Raw genomic sequence first — 25,134 nt, forward strand, 5'->3', positions numbered from 1 at the left:
ACAGGGCTCAGAAGTCACAATGAATTTGGATCAATTATTTACTGAAAAATATCATGATAGGTTATTAATACCACCATCCAATAATATGAATACAACCAATAATACTTTTGGTGAAATGGAAGGAATCCATCAGCTGCTGTTTATCGCTAACTAGTGCTTGAAACTCCTTGAGATTTGATCAGGAGAAATAAACGTAGTGGCATCTATCTCACGGTGAATGGCGTATGGAGCCACTAAAGCTCCTGCCAGAAGAAAGGAAACACTGGCATTCCAAAGATCTGAGTTCAAATCCCAAAAGTTTGCCAACAACTAACATTGAGCAGGAAACTTCTGAAACCTCATGTTTCCTGGAGACTCAGTTTGGTCATCTGAAAGACATGGGAAAGAACACAGCACCATGGTTGAGAATGTGGGCTCAGATCCAGGTTGCCTGGGTTCAAATCCTGGCTCTAGAACATGCTAATTGTGTGTCTCTGGGCACATTAATTAACCTTTCTGTGCCTCATCTGTAAAAAATGTGGGTATAATAGTATTTAGCCCATAGGATCATCATGATGATTAGTTGAGTCAGAACATATAAAATCTTAGAATAGTGACTGGCCCACAGTAAGGACTCAATAAGTGTTCATTAATGTTATTATTATCATTTATGAAAGAAAAAGTTTTTCAAGGTCTGATATTCAATGTAACATTACATGGAGCTCTCCCTCCCCTTTTTCCAAGACTTGAAAAAAAACTACAAAGATAATGCAAGGCATCCACTAGCTGGGAGATGAGCACCTTGAGTCACTCAGCACATAGGACTTCACTTCAAATGAGAGGTAATGTGCCTTGACTGACAGTCACAAAACATAGAGAATCACTATCTCTTAAAAACTGCATGGTGTGTTTTGAGAGAGGGGAGGTATGGGAAAGGCAGTGGGGCAGGGGGAGATTTTTATAAGGATGATCTAGGATTTATTTATTAAAAAGGAAATAAAAACCTAGAATTTCCTCATAGTCAGCCTACTGACAATTTTCACTTGTTTTTTAAGTTTTAGGTGTTTTAAGGGTTAAGATGTTCTACTCAGTAATTTTTTCTCCTCTAACCAGTGGCAGACATAATTACACATCTCCTTACTCTATAAAACCAGTATGGGAGGGCAAGTCCATTCTGAAGCCCAAGGGAGTAGTAGAGTAAGAGGAATCATTAACGAAGCTATCAAAAGCTGCTTTGCATCCTTTCTGGAACTAGGCAGAGTATTAAAACGAATGGAAGGGAAAAAGGAGAGAGGGAGGGAAGGAGGAACAAAGGAAAGAAGGAAGGAAGAAAAATATTAAGTGTCTTACAAAGGACCAGATACTTTACATACAGTTTTTAATTGAATCAAAAAGCCATTCAAGGATGGTTATCACCATTTTTAATGTACGAGAACACTAATAACTAAGAAGATGCAATTATTTGCTCAAGGTCACCCAACCAGTAAGATGTTGAGTTAAATTTGAACTCGAGTCTGTAGTCTTTCATTGCCATACTGTTGCTCTTGGGTGTGCCAAGAAGAGGATTCACAAAACGTATGAAGGAAAATGGTCAATAAAGGTGACAAACAACCTATCCAAGGAGCATAGGAAACAATTAAAGAAAAATAAATCCTAGACTCAGAATAGAGTTCAGAGAATGAGAAAGAAAAATATTTATTTTTCTTATTCTCTTATACCTTCCCAAGCACCACCCCACTCTGACTCCCTCGACTCCCACATACTTTTTCCTCTCCCACAGCACATCAGTTTCTACTCTTCCTATGCTAGGGAATCACCAAAATTTATCATGTCAAATGACATAGTTCAATAGTGCTATGGGAGTGAACACCATGGACACTGACTTCCTACCTCAGACAGTGTTCATTTCATCATACCTTTCTGCAAACTCTGGTGAAAAATCAGAAGCCCTCCTCATAGTAAAAACCCTCTCCCACAGTTAATATTGAGGAACTGTGGAGTGGATGGTATGGGAAGCAAACCAGCTCTGTTTATAAATTAGGGGGACCTAGGGGCCGGCCCTGTGGCTTAGTGGTTAAGTGCGCGCACTCCGCTGCTGGGGGCCCGGGTTCGGATCCCCGATGCACCACTTCTCTGGCCATGCTGAGGCTGCGTCCCACATACAGCAACTAGAAGGCTGTTCAACTATGACATACAACTATCTACTGGGGCTTTGGGGGAAAAAAATAAATAAAAGAAAAAAAAATAATTAGGGGGACCTAGTGTGGAAAGGAAGAATAGTATTCGATGAGCTTTATTTTATTTTCTTATTTTCTCAAATCTGCTGACTGAACAGTTAGTATTCACATCTCTTGCTCTGGTTAGATCAAGAATATGAAGACAAGCACAGTGATCCTCCAAAAGCAGCTCATTCCTTCTCTTTATCTTCTACTTCTTCCCACTTTTCTTATTATATTACCAATTTTAATAACCTTTCCTACCTCCTTCACAAGAGTAGATGATGTTAACCCTGCAGAAGTTGTGTGTTTATTAGAACTTACATGCATTGGATAAAAAAGAACACTCAACTAGTTACATATTTCTCCCTAGTAATGATACCCTGGCCCTGGGCATTAGAAAAATCACTCCTCACTGGACATCACCATACATGGCCATCATGGCATCATGGTGTATTAGTCTGCTTGGGCTGCCAAAACAAAATACCATAGATTGGGTGGCTTAAACAACAAAAATTTATTTCCTCACAGTTCTGGAGGATGGGAAGTCCAAGATCAAAGTTCTGGCAGAGTTCTGTTTCTGGTGAGAGCTGTCTTCCTGGCTTGCAGATGGCTATCTTCTTACTGTGTCCTCACAAGGCAGAGAGAGACCCCTCTTCCTCTTCTTATAAGGCCATTAATCCTACCAGATTAGGATCTCACTATTATGATCTCATTTAAACTTAATTATCTCCCAAAAGCCTTATCTCTACCTCTCCACATACAATCATATTGGGAGTTAGGGCTTCAATATATGAATTTGAGGGGGGGACAGAATTCAGTCCATAGCAGGTGGGATGGGGATTCTCTACATAACTAGAATTTTCAGATTGAGAAGATAGAAGAAATAAACATTTCACATTCAAACATAAGCCTGTAATCTTTTGGCATTTGGAATAAAGGAGCTGAAAATTTTACAGTTTGACATATCATCATTGGCGGTTGAAGAGAAGTCTAGTATTCTGCTGGTTACTCTTTGTTTCACTTCAGTGTTAGTGGCATGGAGAGTGGAAAAGGAAGGGAACTGGAGCCTCCAACCCCACTGCTATAATATGCCTCACATTCTCCCTTTCTTCAAAGGAAAAAGGCAGCAAAGAAAGAAAAGTCTCTGAGTATCTCTTATCTTGCTCCCACTTTGAAAGTAGGTAGATTCTCCATTACATTCTTCTTACTAATGGGTAAACACCTTCCAGGCCTTTTGCATATATTCATTTGACATCAGTTTTCTTAGTTTTTCTTAGTGCTAGGCATTGTGCTAGGTGCTGGGAGCACAAAGATGAATGAGATCAAATCCTTTCCTTTAAGGACTCTGCAGTCCTATAATGAGTCAGAATTAGAATCAAAGAATGCTAGAATTGGAAGGAATCTGGTTGCAGATGAAGAACACAGGCCCAAAGAGATTAAGAGACTTAGCCAAGGTGGCACAGGTAGGATCAGAGCCTGGTAACACACAGGCCTACTGAACCCTAATGCAGTATTTATTCTTATACAGCTCAGAGTCCTTCATCTCAGTCAATTATTCAACCGGGGTTTATTTAGGCCTATTACATGCTAGGTGTCCTAACTGACTGGGACAGAATTTATAATAGTTTAACAATTTAATTAACAATTTAATAATTTATTTGGGGAAATAAGACTACCTCAGATGAAATTATCAGCGAATACTACAAGGTATTATTTAAAGTGAGGTATTTTGTCTAGTAACCCCATAAATATAATACATATGCAAATAAGATGTATACATTATCTAATTATCAAATTTATCTCTACAATGATCATCGTAGTTGAGCTGATCTTGCTGGATGAGAGAGCTTCCCCTTCCATCCTCATCCCTTAATGTAATACCACTCAATGATACCAGGTAGAGAAAGAACATTCTAAAGATATATTGAAGACAAAAAACAAAAAATAAAATGATTTTGCAACTAAAGTTCTGTAAACTGGACTGAAGGTAGACTATCTGGATATCTGGTTCCTAGAGGACCCCCCAATGAGAAATCAGGTCTTATTTCTAGCTACATAGTTACTCAACAGAGATGAAGCACAGGTAGACGAGAAGATGGCTGTTGTGTTGGTCTATCCCTTCTCCACATCACTGGCTCACCCAACCCAAGAAAGGTGTAAAGAGCACATGGTCTGGGTGGTTAGGGTGATAGGCTCTGGATTCAGCCAGATCTGGCCCTGCATGTTAGCTCCACTACTTACGATCTTAGGCAAAGTATGTAACACCTTATACTTCAGTTTGTTCATCTATAAAATGGGGGCTAATAATAGAATTACCTTAGAAGGTTGTAGTGAAGATTAAGTGAGTTGATACGTGCAAAGTGCATGTCATAGTGCTTCAATAAATTGCTCAATGAATAGGTTTATTAATAACAATGTTACAGTGGTTTTGTGACCCGCTATTTTCCTTTCCACTCTACTCTCCCCCACCTTCATTTTAGCTATTTCTCCGATTCTCTCCTTTTCCTCCTTGTCCTGCTAACAGCTATGCCTTGTGCTTTTGCCAGAGTGGGCAGCAGTGCTGGGACCTCAGAACACATACTACTGTCCATTTTGCTACTTGATTCACCTGCCAGGTGTCAGGGGGAACTGCAGGGCTGCATTCAGCATGGACAAACACCTGTCCTCTTTGTCACCACAGCTAGACGCTGAGTCATGCTGCTGCTCACGACCGATGAGCTCTCAAAGACTCAGAAGTCTGTAAGAAGGGACCTGAGGGGACAATCTGTCCATCCCTCTCTCCAGGTCAGGCTACTTTTCAGTCTGCCATGAGTCAAAAATAGACATAGGAAGATTCTATCATTCACCAAGGATTAGAGAATCTTCAACATCACGATGTTTCTTCTTATGCCTAAGCTAAATTTCAGATCTTACATTTAAATTCACTTTTTCAATTTATCTTTCATAGGGAAAAATAAACTTGATATCTATCTAATTGTAAACCTATCTCATATATACTGCATACTACACAGTATATATTATATAATATACAGTACTCTGTGTGTATGTATACACACACATCCATACATAGTATTGTTTTTGTTTTTGTTTTTTGCTGAGAAAGATTCACCCTGAGCTAACATCTTTGCTAATCTTCCTCTATTTTGTACGTGGGTTGCTGCCATAGCATGGCCACCAACAGTGGTGTAGGTCTGCACCCAGGAACCGAACCTGGGCCACAGAAGTGGAGTGCATGGAATTTAACCACTAGGCCATGGGGCCGGCCCCCATAGTATTGTTTACTGGTTAAGAGCTTGTGCTCTAGAGGCAGACATGGTGTCTAATCTCAGCCACCTACTGATGATGTGTTTTTGCTCTAAAAACTAGTAACAATAGTAAGGATCCCACTAGATCCTGTATTAGCACAGTTCTTGGCTCATAGAAAGAATTCAATAAAAGTTAACTATCATTTCTGTTGTTTAGACGTATAAATATATAGCGAGAGGCCAGGAGGCTTCTTATGCTTTCTCTTCTGCAATCTAAATGACTCCAATTTGATTATGGCATTTAATCCATTTCTTTTATAACCTTCTTTTTCATCTTCCCTCTATTCATTTACCTTCCTAAATCCAGAATAGCACATATAATGCCAGTTGAGTTTGATCAGCACAGGACAAAATTTATGCCATATTTTAGGATTATCTATTCTATTTCTCTATACAAACTATTATTATGATTTGCAAAGAAATAAAAGTTATTTGATAGCAAGTATAACCTTTAAACACTTTATTTATATTAACTCATTTAATCCTTAAAATAAACCCATTCATTATTCATCCTTTCAGCTATGTTACAGTTCAATGATTCTAAAAATAAATTTTTTTTTCACATTTTAACATCTCTGAAATCAAGAAGCATCTTGCAATTGACAATGTATTATAGTTCCATTGACAATCTTTTTATTATTGGTAATATGTGAAACAATGGTGCCTTTTACAACTGATGACAACCTAGAGTCAATGAAATAGGGTATGAGAGACAGCCATATTCCAGGCATTCTTTTAGGCCCTAGAAATATGGTGAAAAGGATTGAACAGTCCTTCATTACAGAGAATCCACATTCTAATGAGGAATACAGAGAAATAAAGATGATTGCAACTGATGTACAAGCTGCTGTGGGAGCCAATGGAAGACCTACCCTGGGCTTGTAGGGGCCAGAGAAAATTTCCTAGTGATGGTAATGTCACCTAAGGTTGAAGTGCAATTATAGAAAGGTACAGCTAGGCTGTGGTTTGCTAGTCAGCCAAACAGGGTAAACAAAATACTAGAAGCTAGAAAAAGCATGGGACATTCAGGGCTTTGAAAACAGTTCAGAATGCTGGATTTAGAGTGTCCATAGAAGAGGGAAAACTTGTGACGGCAGAGGGGAAAGCAGAGGCCATATCACAATCGGCTTGTACACCACGTTAAGGGGTTTGGACTATATCCTGAGGACGTTGGGACTGAAGCACAGATGTTACTTCCATTTGACAAATGAGAAAACTGAGGCCTAGAGAAGACAAATGATTGGCTTCAGGCTGGATGGCAAAAACAGGACTAATTTAATTCCTTCCCTCTAAGTCCTCACCTTGTGCCCGATGCTCTTTATGCTATACCAAGATCACCTAGGACATCATTCTCTCTTGTCGGCCGTACTGCCAGCAAATGCATTACTAGATTATCCTTCATTTTAGTTCATGTTGAATTAATATGTTTGGTTTAGATAGGGAGAAGGGTAGAACCAGTATGTTGGTTCTTAAGGAATTCTCCAAGGTGAATATAGCCTCATGTCAGGATATTTGCACTCAGTTACATCACTTGTAAGTTATATATCACTGCCAAGCTCATCCACAGTTGTGTCTATTAGATGATAGAGATTGATGCCAGTCTTTTCTAAATGCACCACGCATCCACTTTTCATGGTGTATGTTTAAAAGAAAAATAAATATAAAAACAAAAACAAATAAAAGAAGCAATGCTGACTCAGGAGTGAAGGTTCACAACTTCAAGTGTTTTATACTCTTACATATTATTGTGTCACCAGAAATTGCATTTCAGTTTATTTTAAAGTGTCTTCAGCTGCCCTTTTAGAGTAATACAATCTAGAGATTGACTAAATTAAGCAATTTAAGTTGAAATGTGACAAAAAGGCATAAAAGTAAGACACTAACTTCTGAATTAATTACAAAGGGTCAAAAAAAAGAAAGAATAATTATTTGAATGGAGGTATTCTATTTCAGCCAGACAGTCTTGATTCCATATTATCACATTTAAAATAATTTTGTTCACAGAATTTGTTGGTATGCAGAAACTTTTTATCTTTTTTTTTTTTTTTTTGTGAGGATGATCAGCCCTGAGCTAACATCCATGCCAATCCTCCTCTTTTTGCTGAGGAAGACCGGCCCTGAGCTAACATCTATTGCCAATCCTCCTCCTTTCTTCCCCTTTTTCTCCCCAAGGCCCCAGAAGATAGTTGTATGTCATTGTTGCACATCCTCCTAGTTGCTGTATGTGGGACACGGCCTCAGCATGGCCGGACAAGCAGTGCGTCAGTGCACGCCCGGGATCCGAACCCGGGCCGCCAATAGTGGAGTGCGTGCACTTAACTGCTAAGCCACGGGGCCGGCCCCCCAAACTATCTTTTTAACGAAAGAATAGCAATGAGCCTTTTGCTGTTTTTTTCTTAGAAAAATGACAACATGAATCACCAAACATCTTCGATTTACTCTAAAAAGAGACTGCATCTACAATTGCCAAGCATTTAGGTCCTTTTCAATGAAAGACTCCTTTGGTTTCTATAGGACAAGCAATGAGTCCAAATGCCAATGTTTAGGTTATGATATTACAATTACTAGCTATTTAAAAGGAATAATAGGTGCCAAGACAATAGCTTCCTTCACTTATCTAACTAAAAAGGACAAAGAGTGTAAAGTCTTTAATAACAGGACAGACAACTGTCTATTCAAGAAAGCTTAGATATAGTCTTATCTGCAATAAGGGGGTTGAGTTACACGATCAGTAACTTTGATTCTGCAAACCTCATGACTTTGGAATTCTAATATCAAAAGAGGGCGACAAGATAAGAAGGAGTGGTTAACCTTATTCAGACAAGACAGGTGAATGATAGGTGAACGGAAGAGAACTCTAGAGACTCAAGGAGTCATTTTTGAAATAGCCTGGGTAAACTCAGGTTCAAATCCCAGCACTGATATTTATTACTAACTCTGTGACCTTGGGCTAACCACTCTTCTCTCTAAGAATCAAGGAAAAGAATTTCCACCTTATAGGATTGCTGTGAGGATTAAATGAAACTCTATGCATAAAGCAGCTGATGCATGATGTGTGTGAACAGGGACTATCATTAATATTATTATTGTTGTAATTATTATTATTATTACATTCCATGCTGCTATTTAATTCTATTGGCATTCGATGAGGTGAAACAGCAGACCAGGCAACCGTGAATAAAGCACACTGCATGTTTAGGCATGGCATTTAGGCCTGCACATTCCCAATTAGCTTTCCAATTAACCCCAGCCTTGAGGAATATACTTCCCAGACCATACTTGAATGCTAAAATAGGACTGATGGGCTATGATGAGTGCAGGTTGTTTTATTAGAATAGGAGGAAATGAACAACACTACTTATTGCAAAAAGAAGCCAGAATTTATAGAGGGTACTAAAACAAAATCGCAATCACTGTCTATGATACAGATTTATATCCCCAAATGCTAAAACATGCTCTGAATCTATCAATAGTTCTTTCACATTTAAGTATACTGATCATTTTCTAAATAAAACTTCATAATAATATTACTTTATACATCTTCCTCTATTTTATAATAAAGCATGACAACATATAGTCAGTAGCACTTTATATCCCCATCTGTGTTTACAGTTATATGATCTCTGATGTTATAGTAATACTTTATATGAATTTATCCAGCTTGCAGTATCATTTGTTAACTGTCTTCTCAGTTAAAGTATATTACTGAACTTGTTAGACAAAATATTAATTCATGTAGTTGGTTTTAAATAAGCCGTGTGATAAAAATAGGTACACAGAATAAACTATTTCCATTTACCAAGCATCGACTGAGGGCCTTCATTGTTCAAGGCAGCTCACCTTTTAATTTATTCCAGGAACTCTGTGAATACAAATTCCATGAAAAAAAGAATGAAGATGCTATTTTCATGTAAGTTATCATCATTCAGTACTCAAAATTAACTGCTCCTAGCTCCTCTGGTTAGCATAAGGGCATGAGAGTTAAAAATTTTTCCTCTGGTCTTTATCACTCAGAGATCAAAACTTCAGTTCTCCAATGCTGATTTTCTTACTCTCTGAGTAAGACAAAGAAAGAATTTGAAATCCTTAACCCCACATTTGGTTTCCTGTTGCTTGTTCTAAGCGTTAGCCATCACAGATGTAGGAAGAGACATCGGAAGCCACTTACTAGCTTCTTCCCTCGCTCAAGAAGCAGAAACCCGTGTTACTTCATTGGATTAACATCTTTTTAGGTTATGTACACTGAATTTCATAGAGCTGCTGTTCTCCACATTCATGCCCAAGACTGCATTAAGTATCACTAGTAGATTCAACTTTCCTTTGCATACTAATTTGGCATAAGGCTCTATCTCCCAGAGGATTTCAGAGCTGTTTGTGGTCCCTGACAGTACTCTCATCCACACAACCTACAATTTTCATAGGAAGAAGGCACTTTTTCAAAACATTTGCTCCCATAAAAGACCCACGTACAAGTCTCTTTCTTCAAAATTACTTAAGAAGCAAACAAAACAAAACAAAACAAAGCAACCCCCCCCAAACCCAACTGTTCAATATATATTGTGCTGGCACATGACAATTAGGTTTGCAGTCTTTTCACCTATGACATATAGAATAGGAAAGGGATCAATTCTGCCCCACCTTGCCCTCCTCCCTCTCCCCCATCCAAAATTCCATTAAATAACAAGTCTGTTATCATTCTACAATCCTCAGATCTGGACATTCTAAAAGGCTACAACCCTAAAGTCAGAACTCCAATTGATGTTTTCTCTTTTCGCACTACAAACAATCATATCTTGGTTTATCACTGGATTCGTGTTCATTTTATCAACATTCTCACTCTGAAGGAACAAACAGCAAGTTAAAGTGAAGGAATCTTCACAGTTGAGAGAAAAGGCTGTGCCACAGACCAGGAAAGCCATCTCTGGGTCAATCTCACAGGAGTAGATTTAAAGCTGAAAGGACACTGGGCCAAAGATCCTATACTCAAAGTAACATGGAAAATCTCAATTTCACAAAATGTTGTTACCTTTGGAAGTGTCCCTGCCACCTGTCCAATCAGATACCTATTTCCTAAATATGTCAATTTGACCAGTGCCTCTAAAAGCATAGGACAAATTATAGATGCAAGCTTGTAATGCATCTTAGGACTTACAGGCCATTTTAATTTCTTAGAGAAAGATAACTAATGAGGTAAATCTACATAGAGGTTCTCTAGAAACAACTAGTCATGCTGAATAAAAGGAATACAAAGCCATTCTCTAGGTGGCCATGACTATCTGATTATAAATATAATTCTTACTCATCGTAAACACTTTTGAAATGATGGCTTTGTTGATTTGAAAAGCTATCAAGCACCTCTGTGGAGTCTGGTCAATGTTACTGAGAGTCTCAAATATGTGCTCCTAGGGCACACACTAGGACAGAAGTACTGAGAAAAGCTCAGGGCGTTATAATGCCCCCTTCAGAACCAAAGATTGTAGTAATAAAAACAATGCAGCATAGCAACAAGTTGACTAGAGAGCTCCCTGAAGAAGCAAAATTTCAGCTGCTCAATTGCTTTCACCCTATGTCATTTTAAGGAATATTAAGTCTCTATAGACACACTTTATCAATTGATGATCTCACCAAATATTTTGAATAGCTAATGATCCTGCTTAACCCTTAGCGCTCCCTCCTAAGTAGCTAGGCTCCAACAGTTACCCCTTCTCTAAGTGCCATGGACTACATTCACAGCGAGAGGCAGGTTCTCGTCCCAAGCTAATCAAGACTGCGTCTGGACTCAGACTAGCAGTCCGGAGCAGGCAGTTGGCAAATCGGAAAGATAATCTTCATCCTCACTCATTCCCTACCTTTTCTGATTTTGCCTTCCTGGCGTTGTGCACGAACCTGCGACCCAGCTTCTTGGCATACCAGATAGAGGCAAACATAGCGATGCCAGCGGAAGGAATTCACAATGAAGCTGCTGCACAATCGACTTCCCACCTCGCTCAGAGACAAACAGAATCAGGCTGGGGCTGTCACTCGCAGGCTGTTGCTTTCTCAGCTCCTCTCATGCTGGTTAGCTGAGGGAGAGGGTGGGAGGAGGGAGGGGGTTGGGGGGAAAAGGCAGTCCTGTTTGGCCAGCCTGCAGGTATATTTACATCCTGCCAGCAGGAGGTCCGGGTGAGGCGGGCACTGCCTTCGTAGCCAGCTCACACACAACCAGTGGGCTAAGTATCTGTCTGCAGTTCTTCGGCACCGTCACCAGCAAACTCCATGCGTGTCAGGAGGAAGGGAAGCCGCAGTCAACTCGTCCGGGAGGCAGCTCACCTCCCGCTCTCGGCTCCGGCAGTTGCACTCCTCGCTCGGCTTGCCTCTGTCTTGACAATACGTGCTGGCAGCAGTGGCCGCGTAAAGACAGATCCACATACAGCCTCGCAGGTAAATCAGCCAATACAGGAGCTGCCAGCACCGGGGAGAGGCAGGGCCGTCACGGACCTGGTCCTTCGGGCACAAACAGGTGTCCCTGGAGCCTGAATCTTACTCTGACCCTCTGAGAATATCAAGCTGTTAGGGTGGCTGGAAATAGAAATGTCCCTCCCTTGCCCTCTCCCCAATTTCTTTTGGTCCAAGGAAAGTCATATGTCTGCTCATTAGCCAGCCTTATCCACAGCTTGCAAGAGTGACACTTTATTTCTTTGGAAACCGGCCCAGGACAAGGGCAAAGGGAGCAGGATGAAGTGGACTCCCAAATGCCTGAATAAAGGTCCTTAGTTTTCAAACTCATTGCTTCTACCTCTAAAGCAACAGGAGCCTCTTTTATAAGCACAAGTTTTCTGAATGAGGAGTGGAGGATGGAGAGGGGCTTAAATCTACCTTTAAACTAAAATAGAACAATCTACTACTTTTTATATTTTAAACCCCAGAGTTTTCTTGTGGCGATATCTAGTGTTAAATGGAGGACTGTAATATCACTTTTGGGAAGGTAGATTTATGGCAACTCTTAAACTATGCTCCTTTGAAGAATTCTCACATTTGATTCTACTGCTAGGTACTTCCAACTTTAATTATCTTATTAGGGCTTAGACTATAATGTGAGGCATTTTAAAGGTGAAGTCAGTTTTAAGGGACAAGTGTTTCCCCCAAGGAGATATAATGTTTAAGCCTTTACCCATCCTACTAGAGGACAAAAACAAACTGCTCATCTTGGCATGGAATACCTTCCTTCCCGTGACATACAGAAGAGACTCAATCCAGTAAATGTTTTTCAGCTGATCTGACAGAAGTGCCTTATGAGCACCTAAGGACCAAAGAATGGCAACACACTTACAGATACTTGGAAAAGAACTCCCTTCTCTCAGTATAAGTCACATGAGGTCTACCCCCAAAGAGGACTGGGTCTTCAGTCAACTGAATGCTGGATTATAAAGTATATTGGATATCCTCATAGGCAATTGGAGGTGTGGGATTGGCAATGGTAGTCAGGACCCATGTCCATGTTACTTACTAAGGTACCCTTGGTGCTTAGAACAGTGCTTAGCACAATGTATTCAATGTATGTTTGTTCAACATATGAGTGATCTGGGTTCTAACTCTGGCTCTGCTTCTAACTTCTTTCCTTGTTCTTTCTGAGCTTGATTTACCTCATCTGTAAATTAAAAGAATTGGCAGGTGATTTTTAAGGTCCCTTCCTTCTCTATGAGTCTATGATTCTGATTACGTTTCTTCATGTGAGTATTTAACAGAAATGTCTAATGCTCATCAGGGACATACGTTCTGGTAAATGACTCAGTGTTCTGAAAAGCCAAGAGTGGCACCCTTGGGGCAGCCCAGATCCCTCAATCTTCTTCGCCATGCCTAACTGCCACCCAGGGTTTGGTTCTGCCATTAGCTGTTTCTTTTGCTCTGTGTTCTCACTTCCTACAAACTCTTCTTTCCTTTAATTTCCTTTTGACACTCTTAGGCAATCCTTGTGCAAAATTCTCCACATCACACCCTGTACTCTTTAGAGGAAAAGTGCCACAGAAATCCAACAAATAAATAAATGATAACTCCTGCTTAGTCTTCAAAGAGATGCTCAGCGGGACCACAGCTTACCCTAATGTTGTTGTGATGCTAAAGGTATTCATTATCCCTGCATACAAGTTTGCCTAAGCCATGTTGTAGTTAAAAACTATTCAGTTAACAAAATAAAGTATATAAAAAGGGGAGGGGAAGGAACCCTCCCTAAATTAATGAGTAGAAATTTCTGTTTTAGTATTTTAAGATAGAATCAGACAACAAAGAAGTAAGAAAAAAATGCTGAGCTTTCAAACCACTGATATCACAGGGGGCATCAAAGAATGTTAATTTACTCTGATGGGACTGACAGATCATAAAATAATTTTTGCACTTTCTTCATAAGTTAAGATTTTCTAAGGCACTAAAACTGGGGCTTGGAGAGATCTTTGATGTTTGATCATTTTGTTGGTTGGTTTTGATTTTATTTTGAAACTTTAAGGACCTTCTTCACACACCTGACCAAGAGGCTTTATAGACTTTTACAGGATTGAGTTCTTAAGAAAATAAATTGGACCTACCAGTTACAATTTAGCTTGAAAAAGAACAGTAATAACTATTGTTCCTTAAATAGGCAGTTGGAGGTAGAAAGGGCAGTGTGGAGTAGACCATTTGTAGTCAGGACCCATGTTCATGTTATGTGAATGCTTAGCACAATGTGGGTTTTCAAAATATATTTGTTGAATGTGTCTATAGCAAAGTAGGAAAATCCACAAACTTTGAAAGACTAGAAGAGTCAATAGAAATATATCCACAAATTTTCAGTTGTAAAAGTTTTTTGAAAGATGACTGTCATGTCAATGGGATAAAGACATTGCCATAGTTATACAACCTTCTTCCCTGGGTTCTCTCTGAGCAGATGTGCCTCCTATAAAAAAAGGTGGCAGCTGCCTACAATAAATCCTAATAGGCTCTAACCGTTGCTCTGCGGATTGAGATAAATAACATTTGCAGCCCTACCATGTAAGGAAAACAAGTTTTCAGACACTTTCCATCTGTATATCATTAGTACCTGGACAGACCTTCTCCTTTATAATTTCATTTTTAATACCTCTCATATGACAGAAGCCTACCAGTACAGCTGAGTTTGAGACGCAACATTAATCCTATTAAGCAGCTTTGGGTTCATGCCTCAACACACACACTGTGTGAGCCTCCTCTGAATTCTCAAGGAAAATGCAATGTTTAAATCAAGCCATTAAGTATTATACAACTACATTTTCTGCCTAACATATGAACGAGTTTCTTTTAAAAATCTTCTAAATATATCATAGATAATTATAAAAACAGAGTAAACATTAAATTCTAGAAACTAATATCTGGTAGCTTGAAAAGCTATCCAGGTTAGCTGTTTAATATTCACTGAAGAAAATACATGTTTAAGACTTAAAAAAGTTAATGTATAAAACCAATAAACATTCAAATATTTGCTTGATTTGTTTGCATATCTGATATGCATATGTGATAGCCCTTTGGTTAACATCTGATATTAGTCCATTATTAAACAGCAGGTGTCAGATATACACTACATAGAATTTATGACTAAAAGAATGTGAACATAATACTTAACTTCAAGTCATAGGAATGCCAAGATGTTGATGTTAGTTATCTGTGTAGAGAGTAGCGGAAAGAGAAGATAAAAGCAGTTACATTTCGTTCTATATAGTTGTTTATTGTTTGAGTCTTCTACAATGAGAATATATTCATGTTGTTTATTGTTTGAGTCTTCTACAATGAGAATATATTCATGTTCTTACTGGTATGATTAAAAAGGTAAGCAATACTTTTCTGCAAGAATGTATTGATTATTTACTTTATGTCAAACACCAGGGACCCCAAAATGAATAAAATATAATCCCTCCTCTCAAGGAGTCCTACATAGCTGGGGACACAGATGTATCAAGAAATAAATTTCAAAGTATAATGGCATTATAACAGATGTGTGAAAAATAATGTGGGAACTCAGGAAGAAAATTATTCTTTTTTGGAGTCTATATAATATAAAGCCAATAATAAATGTTAGCTGGAAAATGTGCAATAATTAGTGCCAATGTATAGAAAAAGGCAAAGGAATAGCTAAATCTCTCTACATATTTTATCTGTATGGAATAGGGAAAATGGTCAGTATAACTTTACATGTATACCAAAACCAATGTGTACAAACTGACCCAGTTGGAGAAAGATATATTTCTTCCCCAAAGAGACAACCAGTCATGAACAAATGTGAAAAAATGTTTGAGTCACTACAAGTAATACTTAAGCCCATTGACACTAATTATAATGGGCTGAACCTACCACTTTTTTCCTGTTCTCAAAATCATCAAAACTGATTCTTCGAAGTTTGAATATCTCACATGTTCTTTCTTATAAATGTTTAATCATGATATATTTAGGCACCCAGAGATGTAAGAAAGTAACATAACACTCACTCATGTACCTACCAGTCAGATTTAATAAATGTTAACCCTTTGCCATATTTGATTGAAATTAATTTTAAAGAAATAAACTCTTGATAATATAATCAAAATCTTCCCACCCCACCCTATCCCACCTCAAATTCATCTCAAAATAATGTTCAATCTTTTGTACCTCTCTCTTTAAGCACATACAACTTTATCTAGAGTAGATATTTCAAAATGTAATTGGCGGATCATAGGATGTGTCCATCTTGAACTTTGATTACAAATTTCTCCCCAATTCACATTATTAGTAATTTATATGAGTCCTATATTCTAGATGACACGGTATAATCAGACTTATTAACTTTTTCCAAACATAATGCATAGTGTTAGCTCCCTGTAGTTTTGATGTACATTTTCTTGATCACTGGTGAGACTTAGCATCTTTTCATGTGTTTATTGGCTATTTGAACTTCCTTCTATTTATAGTCTTTGGCCATTTTTAAATTAGACCATATTTTTTTTATTGATTTGTAAAAGAACTTTATGTGTCCTGGACACTAATTCTTTGTTTATTGCATGCACTGAAAATATCTGCTCCCAATCTCTGACTTGTCTTTAACTTCATTTATGTTTTATCATACAGTCCTCATAAAAATTTAAATGTACTGAAATTTATCAGTCTTCCTTTATGTGTGTACATTTTTGTATCTTAAGAAATTTTTCCTGGGGTCCGGCCCAGTGGCACAAGCGGTTAAGTGCACGCTCTCTGCTGCAGCAGCCCAGGGTTCACCAGTTCGAATCCCGGGTGCGCACCGACACACTGCTTGTCAAGCCATGCTGTGGCGGTGTCCCATATAAAGTGGAGGAAGATGGGCATGGATGTTAGGCCAGGGCCAGTCTTCTTCAGCAAAAAGAGGAGGATTGGCAGATGTTAGCTCAGGGCCGATCTTCCTCACAAAAAACAAAAAGAAAAAATGAAATTTTTCCGTATTCTAAGTACATATATACTTTATCTTATATTTTCTTCTAAACAATTCAAACTTTTTCTTTTCACAAGTTTCTAATTTTTTTAATTAATTTATTTATTTTTTAAATTTTTATTTATTTATTTTTCCCCCCAAAGCCCCAGTAGATAGTTGAACGTCATAGTTGCACATCCTTATAGTTGCTGTATGTGGGACATGGCCTCAGCATGTCCGGAGAAGCGGTGCGTCAGTGCGTGCCCGGGATCCGAACCTGGGCCGCCAGCAGCAGAGCTCGCGCACTCAACTGCTAAGCCACGGGGCCGGCCCTAATTTTTTTTATTTATGATGTGAGATAAGAATCTATGTTTTCCCCATACATATGGCCAGTTGTCTATCTTTATTTATTTAATTTTTTTGTATTTGCTGATATATAAGAATGTTATTCTTTTTCCTTAGTGACTTGTAATGCTCCTAAGTCATATATCTAGGTCATCTGAGTGTGCATATAATTGTTTCTGGGCTCTCTTTTGATTGTTCTATTTTTATTTACCAATACCACATTATCTTGATTACTATGCTTTATAATAAATATTGATATCTGAAAGGATAATCATCTTTCTCATTTGATCTTTTTCAAATTAATTTTTATAAAGTTGTACAATTAATCATTTTAACACTATGCTCAATATTCCATGTTATTATTTTATGGTATTTTAGTTCTATCTTGTTGTAGTAGTTCTATTCCTGACCAAATTAGTCATTATTATTATCACCATTATTTATTTTTTTACAATTAAAGGTTACTCGAAATAACTCAATTTATTTTCAGCTTCCTAACCCTCCTAAATTTGCTTTTTACGATGTACATATTTTAATAGATGTTTCTGCAAAAATCTCAGTTAAACATGCTCAATCTTTTAATATTTTTCCTGAACTGTCTACATTCACCTTAGAGTTTGAATGATAGCATAGGTAAATAGAGATTTCTAGATTGACAATGATTTTCCCTCAGCACTTTGAAGATATTATCTCATACCATCTTCTGGTATCTATTTTCATGATAAGATGTCTGCTGTCAATCAAATTGTCCCATTTAAGAAATATGTCTCTTTTCTATGGTTTGTTTGAAGATTTTTTTCTTTGTCTTTGTTGAACTGCAGTTTCAATACAATATTTTTTTCTAAAATTCTTCTTGGAACTCATTATGGTTCTTTAATCTGATTAATTATACAAAAATATCAGTCATTATCTCTTCTAATATTTCTTTTCCTTCCTTCTCTCTTAAAATCCTGTTATATTTTTCATGAACCATTTCATTTGACTCATCCTGCTGCTTCCTAAATCTCCTATATTATTGTTCTCCATCCTTCTTTGTGCTGCTTTCAGGGTTATATCCTCAGATCTAATTACTATTTATCTTAAGTTTAAATCTATTGTTTTACCTATCTACAGAGTGTTTATTTTTAATGAATCATTAAATACATTTTTTTAATTTCTAGAGATTCTATGTATTTCTTTTTTAAATTCACCCAGTCTTTTATCATGGTGTTCTGTTCTTATGATTTTTATTCCTTCCTCTATGTTGTTTTTTATTTAAAACATATTTAATTTATAGTCTTTATCTGATAGTCTTATTAACTTTCTTGGAAGTCCAATCCTGCTGATTCTACTCATGGTGGGTAGTTTCTGTATGCCATTGTACATTTTTATTCTAAGATCTTCTTTAGTAAGATTCTACTTCCTGGGGGAGTCCCAGGGACCTTTAGTTGTGCAACTGTTGCTATAGAATAATTTTGCACATCATTCTTCTAGTTGCTGAGAGATTTCACTAGTCCAAGAGCAGTTTCATGTTTAATAATTGGCTTAGTGTTATTCTCCCCACACAAAAGGGTTAAATTTACTTTTTTTCCTCCTTTTTCCACTCATAATGAAGGCACATTTACTTATTGATTTCCTGGGCTGTGAATGAAGTTTTTTAGGAGCCCTTTCATTAAATGAGAACCCTTTTAAAGTTTTCAGTTTTATGCAGGGGTCTTAGTTTCATTTCTCCTCCTTTGGTGATCCTAAAGTCAACTGTCTTGCCCTGCATGGGCATCAAAACGCCACACTTTTACCCCAAGGGCTCTTACTGAGTCCCATATACTCCTGGGATGCCATAGTCAGCTCAAGAAATCACTGCCCTGGCCATCATTTTATACAAACTCAAGTCAAACTGGCATGGTTCTAAATTAACCCAAAAACAAACTGGAAAATTTAACTGGCCTGCACGTGAGGTTTAAGCGTTTAATAGGCACATTTGACAATAGCATATATAAGATTTATTGTTATATGTTTCATGCAAGATATTCCAGGAAGTCACCCAATTAAAATGCTATTCAAAAGTCACAACCATATAATAATTAATTACCTAAAGTTTGCAGTGAGATAGACCACCACCACATTTGTGACCTTGGACAAGTAACATCAAGTCTGTAAAATAGAATAATAATGGAAACTACGCCATTGTGTTGATGATAAGGATAAAATGACATAATGCATGTAAGCTATTTAGAGCAGTACCTGGCACACAGTATGGGTACAATAAAAATGTTTTTATTTTTATTCATCCTCTAATCTTCAGAGAAGACAAAAAAAACACAATAGTCTAGACAGAAAACGTGTGCTTACTATTATGATGAAGCAGAGAATGCTTTTTAAAATTCTCTTTATGTTTGTATGTAACCATCCTCTCTGTTCAGAAGTCTGCTTAATTCCTTTCCTCTTTTTTATTCCATTAATGGAGAAAAAAAATCAGTTTCCAAACCCTTGAAAAAATCTTTCATAAATTTAAAGACTTTCAGTTTCACAAATGTCTTTTTTCTGAAGCAAATAAATATTTTCTTAAGCTTTCTGAATAGTTGTTTTTTTGAGCGTCTTCTCAGAGCCTCTCTTCATTTTGCAGATCTCTTGTAAAAAGAAAAACTCAAATGGATCCTGAACTTATCTAGTAGTTCTGAATCCACATACTGTGATTTGCTCACATGCTTACAATTAAATTTTGCTACAACTGAGGCTATAGACTGATATGGCAATAACTATCCAAAGGAATGTAGAGCTGAGGGGATATAGATGAGGAGAAAAGTAGAAGAACATGAAGCCTGAAGCTAAGAAAGAACGGGTATCTAATGGAACATGCAAGAATTTTGACTTGTGAGTACAAAAAACAATGCAAAAACAAGACCATAGATAGTTTTCCCAAAACAGCTACACAATGCTAAAGGATGGGTAGTTGAATAATTTTGTAACAGAGAATTCAATCCAATTTCTTCAAATTTATATGCCTTGCCAAAGCATGCCACAAATACAGACATTTAAACACCACTCATCTAACCTAAGCCCTTCGGTTTGAGAACTTTCTATCAATTATAATTCAGTTTGAAAGTCCAGTATTCTAGCTATCTCAACAACAGAATTATTCCCATTCATGGAGGTGGGGTGCTAATTTGGGAGTCAATACTCTTCATTTTAATTTCATTTTTACCAGTTGTCTTACCACTATGTATTGGTCTACATAATCAATTTCTAAATTCCCCTTAAGCTCAAATAATCTATTAGTCCATGACATTATGACCCAAGAATTGATCTGTAAGACAATGATCTTTTAAGTCCAACGGCCATTTTTGATGAAGTTGTAGTGTTGCATATCATCTTTTGGATCTTCACAAAAGTATTTTCTGTTTGCCTGACACACTCTGTATGCTATATCTTTGTACCTGCTATTTTCTCTGCCTGTGGTCATATCTTTCCACCTCACTTCTTGCTCCCTGTCATTCTACATGTGACAAATCCTTACATATTTTTTGAGACTTTGCTCAATAATTCCTATGAAACCTTTCCTGATCTCTCCAGACAGAGACAGTTTGTGCTATTGCACTAAAACTAATGTTCCCTTTGCACTTTGTTTATATCTCAGGTTTAGCTCTTATTACATTTATTTGTGATTACTTTGAACTTCAATGTTTCCCCCTAAATGACAGTAAACAATTCAAGAAAATTCCCACGCCTTTTTTATTTGCTGTATCCTCCGAGATGTACATAGTCCTTTGCGCATGGCAGGCACTCAATAAATATATTTGAATATTTTAATAGTTATTTGCTGAATGAATGAACAAATGAATGAGCATATCACTTGAATTAAACTGCTTCATACTCCTGGGAGAAGAAAAGAAAGCACTATATAGACACACATTAAGTATTTATTATTATCCTCTACTTGTGTTTTTACCTCATACTCATCTTTATACTATAAGAGAAAAATCAAAGTCATTGTAAGAAGGGTTCAAAGTGCTTTGAGAAACAACGTTTCAAAAGGTAAATCAATGAGACGTCGATTTGTGGCCTACCAGCGTCGATTTTTTTCACTTTGTAATTCCTTCCCTTCCATAGATAGATAGAGGAGATCTTTAAAAAATTTTAATATATAAAATCATATTCGTAAATAAATAAACTTCCTTTCATTTCCTTAAAAATGAGACCCACTAATGAAAATATACAAACTACTTCTTTTCCATCTTGCCACCTACATAAAACAGAAACAGCAGCTGCTGAAATCAACAGTGCAAATGTCAATTATACATAGTGTTACTGAAAATATTCCTAATATTAATTGCCACCTCTCTCCAGCTTAAAGAACATATACAGTAAAAGAAAAATAGCATAATAGCATCACCAACTTGTATGCTTCATGGCTGAATAAAGAGAAAAAGGAGAGACTGATTTGCTGGGTGTATAGCTTCTATGCCAGCTACTTTACCTTAAGCACCTTTACGTGAAATTAAAGTATTTTGTCTTTAAGATGCATAAAGTATTTTGCCTTCTGAGGTACTTAACAATCCTATCTCAGTATTTATTTAACCTCATCCATTTTTACCTTATATACATACTACCTCTATTGTTGTTTCCTTAGGTTATTTTTTTATTTAATTTGATATTTTTTATTTAAATAAATTTATTTTAAAAGAGAACTTATTATCACCAGAATAAACAAAACTAAGGCTCAATTTCCATAAGTCATAAGTAACATATAAATAACACAATGAAAATAGAATAATATTAATAAGATTAAAAAATAAAATAAAAACCAGAAATAATTTTAAAAGTCTAATTGAAAAGAGAATTGATGTATTATATTCTAGTTACAATTTTTTTTTCTAATTTAAGTTAAAATTAAAGTACAAGAATGTTTTAAAAAAATTTGCTGTGTACCATCTTAAGTATACTACACTTTAGGAAATATTCTCATCTCATTTAATTGTCTAAAGAAAACTCTGAGTCAGATAATATTATATTACTTTTATAGATTAGGAAACCACATTTATACCAAATTAAGTAAATCATTCAAGGTCATTTTCCTAGAAGAATTAGAGTTTGAATCCTGGTTTGTCCATTACTTACTGCTCGATTTTCAAAACTTGCCTGGTCTTCAATGTCTATATCTTTAAGACATAGTGGCTTTTAAAGTGGCTTTATCTTTAAGACGTGCAATGGCTTATAATGAAATAAAAATAAATGAAATGAAGAAGGAGCAAATGCTATGAGTTCAGATAACATTCCCTAGCCCATGAGTTGGAGTGGAGCAGAGAGGTTTTCTATAAGAGAGAAAATTTGAGTTGGGCCTTAGAAAACAGATCAAAACAAAAAGTACATTTATTTGCCAGGGGAAACAGCATGAGTAAAAGTAAAAAGTTGGAAAACATGAGACATGTTTGAGGAATAGTGGAAAATAGGGAAAAAAAGGCTACAGCCATACTGTAGTTAGACAATGCCAATAAATGTGTAATCATCACAAATATGATCAGAATTGGAGATTAGGGAGAATGATGGAGGTAGGAGAGATAATGAAGGTCTTATTTAGGGTGATGGTGGTGGGAAAAAAGGCAAGAGGCAATATAAGAAACACTCTTTCTTGATACCCTAGACTAGATTTGGATACCCGACTCCCTCCCTTAGCACACTACACTACTTTTCACAATATTTGTCATACTGACAATTATCTATTTAGTATACTATGTATTTTCCTTGCTTTCCTTGTGGGACATTCCATGAAAGCAGGGACCATGCCTGTCTTTTCACCTTTGTATCCCCTGTGCCTAACAAAGTGCCTGGTATAGAATAGGAACTCTAAAAGGATTTACTAAATGCATGAATGAAAGAAGGAATAACTGAGGAGACACATATCTGTAAAATGTGACAGGTGATTTATAGGCTGAGAACACAAAGTCAGAAGCAGCTGAAGATTTGAGCCCAGGGGACTTGGAGATATCTCTAAGACAAAGGAAGAATTTGTTTTAGAGTGCCCTCTTCTTTCATTCTACTTTCTATTTCTCCCCTTGTCTCATTCTAATTTTAAGTATTCTTATTTTATAGTCTCTGTCTCAAACTTTCACTAATGAATTTCTTAGAGATTTAATTCTATCATTTATTATAGCTACTGATTCTTCCTCATGGTCAATAGTTGCCATGTGAGAGTTCTAGATTTTTTTTGTAAGCTCTTCTAAAGCAGAGGATTTTTTTGTTTTTTAGATAGGAAGTGTTGTTGCGAATTATTTTGATATTTTCTACTTTAGTATGTTCTAGGGGTTTAACCTGTGCCTTCGAGATTTCCACATCCATATAAAAAATGAAAGTGGTGATGATGTGTTAACTTTAAGATATGTTCAAGTTTTCATGGCCCTGGAAAAGTCAGGAGTATATATGTCTAGTAAACAATGTGATAAAGAAACCCTTCCTCCATTCATTTATTTATTCAACACCTACTTCAGTGTTACTATGCACCAGCCATGTTTCTAAGCAATGGGGATATAATAATGAACTAGAGAGACAACAATCCCTGCCTTATGGAGCTTACATTTTAGTGTAGAGAAGAGATAATAAGAAAGATAAAAAAGCAACATTTATAGTCTATTAAATATTGATACACGCTAAAGAAAAAATAAAATGACACCTGAAATAAAAAGTGTTGAAAGTGGTTAAATTTTTTGATAGGTTGATTAAGATCTCACTGAAAAAGTAACTTTTGAATAAAGATCTTAAGGAAATTGGACTAAGTCAAAAGCATATCTGAGGAAAGAACATTCTCTGTGAAGGTCTTGAGAAGGGACTATGGCTGGCTTATTTGATGACAGTAAGGAGGTCAGTGTGGCTGAAGTAGAGTGTGGAGAAAGATGGTACAAAATGAGGTCAGAAAGAGAGAGAGAGATGAGTGAAGGGGGAGTGTGGAACACAGATCTTGTACACTTCATAAGCTATTGTGGGCACTTTAGCTTTTGCTATCAAGGAGGTGAGAAGCAATTTCAGAGTAGTAACATGATACAACTAATATTTTAATAAGATCATTCTCACTGCTGTCTTGAGAATTTTGACCGTAGAGAGTCAAGGCTGGAAGCAGGGAGAGCAGTTGAGAAACTACTGCAGTTATCAAATTTAAAGGTAATGGTAGCTTGGACAAAGCTAATGCATATGGAAACAAAAAAACAGTGATTGGGTTCTACACATATTTTGAAGATAGTGTATGTGGGGTGTGAGAGAAAGAGAAGAGGCAAGGATAACTCCAAACCTGTTGGCATGAGTGACTGGAAGCCTGAACTTATCACTGACAGAAATGAAGGTCTGTGAATAGAGCAGGTTTTTCAGGAAAACCAAGAATTTAGGTCCTGGACATGTTAACTTTGAGATATATCTTTTAAACATCTGATTGGAGACATCAAGCAGGCTGCTGGATAAACAAGTCTAGCATTTCAAAGGAAGATAACAGCATACAAATCGTATTTAAAGCCATGATCACTGGCTGAAATAGTGAAAAAACTCAAAGACCAAGTCCTTGAGCATTTCAACATTTACAGTTATCTGCTTAACAGTTTCCTTACTGAACTCTGAATTCTATGAAATCAATTAACAACGTGAAAGGACAAGAAAGTTAAAGTCTATGCAATAGAAATGATTATAATGAATTTCCATGGGATTTAAGCTGAGTGGAAAAGGTAGTAAGGCTAGGAGAGAGGTGAGAACCAGAATAAAGATGATTGGATCAATGAATTATAAGACAGATAGGGGTAAAAAGATTGTTAGAGTCAAGGTACACAGATATTTAAGGTTGTACTGTGGATATGATGTTTTATGTTGTTAAAATGCTTACCGAATCTAACATTTATCAAGTTTTTAATATGAGTCAAACGCTTAACTCCTTATT

At 36.8% G+C, this 25,134-nt stretch overlaps 1 protein-coding gene across 3 annotated transcripts in view; it reads right to left on the reverse strand.

The window, feature by feature from the left end:
- The window catches only part of DLG2 (discs large MAGUK scaffold protein 2), a 1,864,788-nt gene that overhangs the window by 823,109 nt on the left and 1,016,545 nt on the right, over positions 1-25,134 (reverse strand). The window contains exon 1 of one of the 3 annotated variants that reach the window (XM_087433536.1): positions 11,353-11,430. The exons of the other annotated variants lie outside the window; for them this stretch is intronic. Within the exon in view, the coding sequence (XP_087289662.1) occupies positions 11,353-11,430 (78 nt within the window). Of the gene's footprint in view, positions 1-11,352; positions 11,431-25,134 lie in introns of those variants that run through there. 3 annotated transcript variants of the gene reach the window in all.

This window comes from Ceratotherium simum, chromosome 7, assembly GCF_057802395.1.
Source record: "Ceratotherium simum simum isolate JZ-2026a chromosome 7, ASM5780239v1, whole genome shotgun sequence".
NCBI classification, from domain to species: domain Eukaryota; kingdom Metazoa; phylum Chordata; class Mammalia; order Perissodactyla; family Rhinocerotidae; genus Ceratotherium; species Ceratotherium simum.